At 33.0% G+C, this 9,253-nt stretch overlaps 1 protein-coding gene across 1 annotated transcript; it reads left to right on the forward strand.

The window, feature by feature from the left end:
- The first annotated feature begins 2,502 nt into the window (after positions 1-2,502).
- On the forward strand, positions 2,503-9,245 carry LOC132747111 (uncharacterized). Its single transcript, XM_060736426.1, has 5 exons — positions 2,503-2,628; positions 5,154-6,040; positions 6,209-6,419; positions 7,748-8,130; positions 8,556-9,245. The coding sequence occupies exons 2-5, from the start codon at positions 5,198-5,200 to the stop codon at positions 8,850-8,852; spliced, it is 1,734 nt and encodes a 577-aa protein (XP_060592409.1). The 5' UTR covers positions 2,503-2,628; positions 5,154-5,197; the 3' UTR covers positions 8,853-9,245.
- Positions 9,246-9,253: the final 8 nt, after the last annotated feature.

The following is a 9,253-nucleotide window of genomic DNA, read 5'->3' on the forward strand; positions in this document are numbered from 1 at the left end:
AGTGTCAATATAATCAGAAATAAACAAACTAAGAACCTAGCTATATTGTGTCAAATTTTCAGGTCTCTAAGTTTGAAATTTTGAAATGTGTATGGGACAAATGTTCAAAAATTGTCCGGTTGATGGCCTCCAACCAGTATATTTGCCGTTATTTCTTGATTATTTGCTTATATTTGTAAATAATTGATAGAATATCAAGCTCCCATGATTTCATGTACCTACAATTACTAAGTATCTTCTTCTTCGAAAATCTTTCAATTTATTCCAATGTTTTAATCAAAATTTACCAGAATTCATTGTATTTTAAGCATTACCGATATGAAATCAGTAGCTAGGCCTATACCATTTATACATGCATCAGGAAAACAGCCAAGTTCTGATCGATACTGTTTAAAAACGGTCTCATTCACTCATTTCCATTACCTTTTTGGCAGTCATTTAGTTTTTGCCACAAATGATGTGTGTGAACATACATACTAGTTTTCTTTGGTGGGTTGGGGGTCCCGGGATCAAATAAGATATATAGTATAATGTCGGGAATTGACCACCTGCCGTAATCATTTAGACTATAAACTATCGATTAGATCTAAAGCCACAGATGTGTTATATATGTAGTGAAAAAAAATGATTTTTTTATAATTATAAACTTGTACAGCGTTCCATATATTGAATGTAGAAAGGCTTTGATCATATTTATTACAAAGAGGGTGTATACCCATAAATAGATCCCGGGAAATCGCATTTAGAAAGCCGGGATCGTATTAGATATATACACACGTGTGGAGATGCGGGAATTGACCACTATACCACATTGCTTTCAAAAAAGCCTAGGTCATATTAAACATATAGAGAATTTTCCACCTATCATAGATCTATACCAAAAGTTTTTTGTTATATATCAGATATGTTGAGTGTATTTTATGATCTTTTCTAATACTATTAATAGTGAACTTAAGCTAAAATCATGCATTGTGTTATTAAGAAAAACTCGTTCTACTTATGCATAGATCCTTGATAGGTCAGAGATATAGAAAATAAATGTAGCTTTATTCTGGATTCCACTTTTCTGGATGAATATATACTGCCTTCATCTACATCTCTTTAAAATGATTTTTTTAATGATGCAAAATTATATTTTGAAGTTTATGGTAATCTCTAAAACGAGCATACATGTATAATTGATATGAAGAAAAAAACGATGTATAAAGCAAAAGAACTGAGTCGTATATAGCCACAAAACCTCATGTAAATTCGAGTTCCAAGTTCGGTATAACTTCTGTTTTACCATACAGTTCTTTACCATATACCAAATGCAACGGAAAATTGTTGAGCGAGTTAACACATACTCGTATATCTGGTTTTCAGTCATTTCTATCAAAAAGAGTATTAAAAAATATATCTTTTTCCTTCAAAGATGGCGGCGTTTGTTTACAAATTGTAGGATACGACCATAGGCACTTGTATGGTTTCGGGCTAAAAACTCTTTAGATATGTCTCGATTCTAAAACCGTCATTTTCGATGTTTTTTCTCCATGATGAATATAATGGTCTTATTGGTCTTCCGTGCATCATAAAAATCGACTTGTATACGGTCTATATGTAAATGGAATCGCTAAATGAAATATGCGTGTTACAATGATGTTTATATTTTAACAATATATCATACTCATATTCAGTTGTTTAGGCAGTATAGGATATAGCTAAGGAGATAAATTTTGCTTACATCTCTGTCAATAAAGAAAATCAAATGAATACCTCTCAGCAGACAAAAAGACATTCTATGTATACTTCTTCATTTGTATTTTGCATATAATTTAGTTAAATACGGATAGCTTTGGGGAGTATGGGATAGGTAGATGGAGATCACTCTGAGGAATATCTCTAAATATATTATTCATAAAGTACATGTCCTAAAACAATTCTTAAACTTCTGAAATATAGGAAAACAAAATGGTATAAATCTGTGTTAAATTTGAACTTTTTTTTAGTAAATTGTTGTAAAAGTTAATTTTTAATTAAATTTTGTGACAGCAATTTGACTGATTAAGTACATTTTGAGACCATACCCACTAGGCCACTACGTATAAAGACATGTAAAATCCATTACTGACAAAAACACTTGCTGATTATTTTCATTTATATTCAATGACAATATATGTTTTATAGGCAAATGTTTGTTGGAAATGATAAGAAAATGATTCATGCACCAAAACAAGTCAATATTTTATTGCTTTACCTACTGCTGATCAATGTCTTCATTGTTTATTTTTGTAAGGCCTCGAAAAACACCGTGATGCGTAAACTTCTAGATGACTGGTTCTGGTTAACTAGTACAACAACAAAAAACATGGAATAATTTTAAAATTTAACTATGCATGGGCGAAGAAAATACATTGTACCACTCTTTTAATTGATACAATTGTTAAATATCTAAAAAGAAATTGTTGATCAAAACTAGCAATATAACTGACAAGCTATCCTAAAATCTGATGGAAAACATCTGGAAGGGTAATAAATAAATAAATAATAATATTTGGAATACCTGATGAAAACATATAGAGTTTCTTCCCTTTCAAGCTAAAACCGAAAGTAAAACCTGGTGGCCGTGGTTACAATTGCTGTTCAAAGGTGTGTAGATTTTATTTTTGGTTAATGTTTTTATTAAAAAACTCATTTTTAACTGTTTCGCGAAATTAGCTTTTGACAACTTTACATACTAAAATCTGTTCAAATACATTTTAAATAAATTAAGCGGTATTTCTGTTTATCTCGAATATATCTAAGATTATACATGTATATACTGCGCATTGTGCGACCTACATAATGTCTAATATGCATTTATATGATAAGATCTACATAAGTGGTAAGTTAGGTAAGTTTATCATATCAAATAAAATCGAATTATTTACTGTATATTATCTTATGAATATTAATATGAATATATAGAGTTTACATATATATAAAGCACTATTAGGGCAAAATTATAAGTGGTTTCGTATTTTGGAAAAATCAACACTATAAAATCAGATTTATGAAAAATTTGCTTAAATGATTTTTTGTTAGATTTTTCGAATTTCGTTTCAATTCGTCAACAACAACAACAACAGCAACAATAGGCAGCTCAAAAGATCCGAAAGCGAAACGAAAACTACACGAGGGTTTTAACATGGGCTTACCCGATTTTTCGAAAGCGAAACGAAAACTACATGAGGGTTTTAACATGGGCTTACCCGATTTTTTTTATTCTTTACTTAATTTAATGTTTACACATAAGTCTTCCAAATTGTATCTCAAATCACATCATTTTGTATGAATCATTCCCTCGCACCATTGCTGATCTAAAATACTTTTGCATTATTCAGTTTCAACAACGTGTTCTTTATATGCTTTTATGAAATGATATTTATTTCACGCAAACTTTTATGTGTACAGGTTATGTAAATGCAGTACATTACTGATATCTATTTTAGTATTAAGCTCTTGTCGAACCATTGTTAAGCATATAATACCCCTTTTTCTTCTTTTTTATACTTTCTTTTGTTTTAACCACGTGTTAGGCCCGTTTATTTATACATTTTTTACATAAAACATTCATCATATTACAATTATTAGTTTTACATAATAATTTATTAAGAGTAGCCTAATATTGTACTTTTTTTATTGTTTGTACGGACTTTCTCCTATTAAATTATTAATAGGCAGGTTATTCCTGAATTCACCCCTATACTAAACAGTGGCTCGATTTGTTTAAATGAGAGCTATCTATGTTATCTATCTTAGCATCCGTCACCGAGTTGTAAAGGTTCAAACCACTTGCCCCACACCGTTGTTGGTCCAAATCCTACAGGGAGTTTAGATTATTTCATGTCAGGGAGCTATCCAGCTAGCTTACGAAAAGTCGAGGGTTCTACTCAGATGCTTGTTTCTGCCTGATATAATGCACGGAGCCCTCCACATATGGAATGTCGCAATATGACCTATACTGTATCCGTGCGACGTGTGTCCCAGACAAAAATATACATATGTTGTTGTATTAGTCGATATGTTATATATAATTACTTACGAAGACCCTAAACATGAATCACGACACGAAATAAAGGCGGAGATGTGTTAAATACTATAGAGTTTTGTTGAGTTATAAGTGATAAAAGTGATAAAAATGTTGTTTGTTTTTTACCTAAAAATTAAAATATGGCGAGAGAAAAAAAGCAAACAAAAATATATGGTATACTGTGATATAATATATTTTCTTATGTCAGCACAAAGTTTCTAAGTTATATAGCGATATGCCAATGTTCGTCGTCCGTCGGTAACATGTTTACTTAAACAAAACCTCCTCTCAAAAGACTTGTCCAATTGTGATGAATCTATACAGGAATTTGGTGGTCCTAAATGATTAAATGGCTCAGCTCAGCTGAACAAGATGGGTACCAGAGCTAAATAGAAAAAAAGCCAAACTTTTAACGACATCTCCTTCTCAACCACTTGGTAGATTTTCATAAAAATGTGCAGCAATGTGATCATTTGGTAGTTTTACAAAAACTGCTCAAATCGTTATGATCAGTTAAACAAGGAACATCCTGGTAATTAAATCTTGTCCGTTTAGACCATATCCTCTGGTCAGCGATTTAGGCTATTTTGTTTTTGTAAGACATAGAACACATAATTAATGCTCTTTGATATTTGTATTAAAAAGTATCTGAAAACATTTGCACCTAAATAATAAATAATCCTTGAACTACTTTTATACACCAATAATGTAAAAGACATTTAGCATTTTTTTGTTTGGCACAGGCGCTTGTACTTACCTTTTTATGTACATTTTCTCATTTATCCATTTAGGTTTTGATCATATGTCAATAACTAAACAGTAATTAACTAAACTAAATACGGTGTGATTATCTTTATATTTTCGGAACTAAGATTCGCGAGATTGAGTACTGGACGTGGCTCACGTTTCTCCCAAGTTTCTTTCTCGTTATGTCACGACAACTTTAAAATATGTCTGAGTTCTTTTGTCGTCCATCGTTATTTGGGTAAGTTAACATTTACATGCAAAGAAAACAAAAGGTAATGAAGTTATTACACATTTCACATATAATACCTCTAAACATGACTGTCTTCTAACGCTGTGTACAATTATTACCTTTCAGAATCCGAAAGTATAGGATATCTTATCGTGTTCATTTAAGGAAGGATGGGTACTCTCGCCAGGATATTAATTGTTCTACTCACAGTCCATTGTTTACTGCTGTTACATATTGAATGTAAACAACGTAAGAACAAAAACAGCGGGACAGAAACCAACTTTGATCAAGAAGTAAAGCCGGGGCAGTTAACTTGTCAAATATGTGGAAAGTCTTTCAAGACGCAGAAGAGTCTTCAACAGCATATAAGGGATAAGGGTCATGAGCTATCAGACTCTCGAAATAGTGAAAACAATCTTCCAAAAAAGCCAGTACAAAACATTGAACCAAAACGAGCTAAGTTACAGAAGACAGAAACCAACTTTGATCAAGAAGTAAAGCCGGGGCAGTTTACTTGTCAAACATGTGGAAGGTCTTTCAAGACGCAGAAGAGTCTTCAACAACATATAAGGGATAAGGGTCATGAGCTATCAGACTCTCAAAAGAGTGAAAACAATCTACCAAAAGAGCCAGTACAAAACATTGAACCAAAACGAGCTAAGTTACAAAGAAGTAACAGTATTGATAGAGATGACAGGGTTGATTCAACAAAGGAACGCCGTAGATCAATCAGCGAGATGGAGAAAGACGAAATAGCTATAGATAAGAATGAGAAGAAGAATGCCAATGCCGAATACTCGTATGTTATGAAGAAGATCATAAACCACGTGCGTACATACAGTAAGGGAGATATTTACTCTGCAGACATTCATTTAGCAGGCAGTAACTTGGTTAAAACGAAAGTAGGGAGTGCGGATGAGGTTGATACCAATATAAAACTCAAAATAGACGTCGAAGATATTCTAACTGATACAACATTGACGTACATCTACGAGGATAAGAATACGTTTGATGTAAGTATTAACATCAGTTTTTATTATCTCCCGACGGGTACTTTGTTCAAACAGAAGTATAATATCTATCGTGACTTGATAAGTGACTTGTTAATTACAAGGACAAGTCTACTTTAAACATTAATCTGTAAAGTGATAAATGATTAAGTCATATTTTCTAATTTACAGGACAAACGGTCAGTCCCACGAGAAATGACACCGGATCGTAAATTTAGAGATATACCTGAGACGTCTATTCCACATGGTCAAGCTGTTGTTAAAGTAAAAAACCCTTCATTATTATATAATCTGACATACAAGGACGACTTGATTCCACATAAAGTACTACAAGATCTCCATTCAAAGGTGGGAAAGGCTATTGAAGACCTCAACTTTTCACGTAGGTCCTACATTACACATTCAGTTGGTATCTATCAGATTAATATCATTTTTGCTGTTTTACAGCAGCATATATCATGCTATTTTTAGACCGAAATTTTTAAGAATTGTTCAAATAACTAAATATTCATTGTGTAGTGTACAGAAAAAAAACGATAAAAGCTAGCTTAGTACATTTTCTTTTCAATACGTTTAGAATAGACCGCGGAGTAGAAATGTCACTTTAGTCATGAAAATGACGTAAAATGTCATTAATTTTGTCGAACTTTTATTCTATTTTTGTTATATTTATCCTTGTTGTTGAAAATTTGTTTATTAAATGAACGAGTGTGGCTTTAACCCTTTACTTCATGTAGACGTGTTTTGACGGCTTTTTGACCCCCTCATCCTTTTTGAGGCCACAAACAGTGAAAAATTACCCTATTAAGACCCCAAACACTGTTTTTCGTTTGAGAAATGTTGCTAAAAAGTGATCACTTTTTCAGCGCCGGCCCTATCAAAAAAGTATATCAGGGGTTGCCAGAAGGGGGATGTGCCCCTTCTGTTTGGGGGGTTTGAAGGGGTGCGGTAGTCCCCCTCATCGCCGAGAAAATGTTTGACTTGTGAGAGGCTAAAAATGGCCTCAGGTCGATTGTAAGGTAACGTGTAACCAACGCTAAAAAGCATTTTACTCCATCTCAATCCATTGAGAAGTTGCAGCACTTTGATGAAAAAAAAACAAACAAACAAACAAAAAACAATGCAAAATAGTAATTTTTGGCAATTTTAAGATGTCCCCTCGTTTCGTTGCCATAGTAACAGGAAATTTAAGGCTGAGCATGTCGTTACAAAGGCATTGGTCCAGTCAACATTTGTGCCAAGTTTGATTAGGATTGAGGCATTTTTCATAGTTCCATAGCAGTTTGAACTTGTAACAGGAGCCTTTTCAATGAAAACGGCCATTTTTCAGGGAAAGGGTTAATGACAGGCCACTTACAGTAAAAACAATTATATAATGCCAGATAAGATAAGTAAGCAAACATTAGACCTCAAAATATTGATAACTCATCTATGACTATCACCGTTTCGTTATGACTTGTAAAAACATTTACGTACAAAATGCGGACCAGCCCTCTTATCTATTCAGATACGTTTACATTTGAATGTTAATTTATTCATAATCTTCATCATAATATACGGGTATTCATCATTCGCATTCTTCTTGCTTTAATTAGATAGAAAATTTAAATGATATGAATTAGATACTCTATATTTATTTAAATGATTTAAACTAATTTTTTGTGTAATTCATGCGGTTGTCCTCGAGCGATATGTTTATTTATACTTCAGACGTTAAACTATCTCCAACGGCACAAGGACCAGCACTAACTATAACCATAAAACAAGAGAAATATAGCGACATCAATGTAGACATCGTACCGTCTTTACCGTGTTCCCTTCCAGTAGACATTCATGGTTGGCCAAGAAAAGACTCTAGAAGCGCATTCAAAAAGAAAGTTGAAGCCGTTAAGAAGGCTGGACTGCATTTAGTACCTAAAGGCGACGAGACATGGACCATTTCCTATTCCAAGGCTGAAAAAGCCCTTTTAGATGGTATTGATGATAATAATGAATATAGACGTGGTGCTATGAAGCTATTGAAGCAGTTTTTGCAGAACTGCAAAGAGGATTCACCCAGCAAATTACCGGGATTGTCATCCTACATAGTGAAGGTATCCATTGATTTGATAAGAAAGCGGTATTTGGTTTCGGTTCAAAAGTTTGAAACTGTATATGGTATAAATTATTCATGATAAAACAACCAACAAGTCTAATTCAATGATGCCATTAAAACATTTTGATAATGCGAGAGTTTTTTTCTTTAAATAATACTCATTACATAAATTTTGATCTTGATGTGACAATACCAAATATGAATCAATCTATCAAGTGTTCTAACAGAACGAACAAAGTCATGTGCAGTAGTGATGGTGAGATATAACTGTTCCTTAACATTTTCTCTTTTAAAACAAAGTTCATAAAAAGAGGACAGGTATCAAATACGAAACAAGAATTAATTTACTCGAAATTTATGTAAGTAAACGCAAATTGTTTTCTATGAAGAAGAATAAGATTTTATCAAAATTTTATTTTATAGATTCAAATACTTTGGTCAAGCGAGAGACGGAGATCACCTGGGTATTGGTCAGCAAAATACAAGGACCGGATTTTACTTGATGTAATAGATGATATGGTGGAATCTTTGGAATCTGGAATATTACCGGAGTATTTTGATGTAAAAATAAATATCCTAGCTACTAAAAGTAAATCCGAGCTTCATCACTTTGCAGAGTGTCTTAAGAAAGAAAAGAAGAAAATAGAAATGAAACAGAAGGATGAATTGTATATTTGTGTTGTGTTTTTTTATTCCTCCATGGTCCACGTAGTCGAATAGTTCAGGTCTTTGACTCGAAAAATCAGTTTTAATCTCAAGCATGTAGCATTGTATCCTATCAGGGGCTTTTGAACTGTTTCATGTGAAGAAGCTATTCAGGGGGCGTATAGAAGGTCAATTGTTTAATGAAGTGCCCGCTCGTGACGAGGGACACCTTAGGTTTTCGCGGGAAAGTCGTTATATGACATTGACAGTGCCGATCGGACCGAAACCAAATTATCCCTTTAATTGATACAAATTCAGAAATAGTGTATTGAAACAGTTAGGAACTTAGCATAGAGAAAACGATTGCAGAAAAGATCGAAAAGGAATGCTTTGAAGTGTGATACTTTATCACTTAAATCAGCAAAAGTATCATATTTCATGCACTTTAATTAATGAGGTAAAACACATCTTAAATA

Source organism: Ruditapes philippinarum, unplaced genomic scaffold (assembly GCF_026571515.1).
Source record: "Ruditapes philippinarum isolate M1 unplaced genomic scaffold, ASM2657151v2 ctg1391_1_1_1_1, whole genome shotgun sequence".
NCBI lineage: Eukaryota > Metazoa > Mollusca > Bivalvia > Venerida > Veneridae > Ruditapes > Ruditapes philippinarum.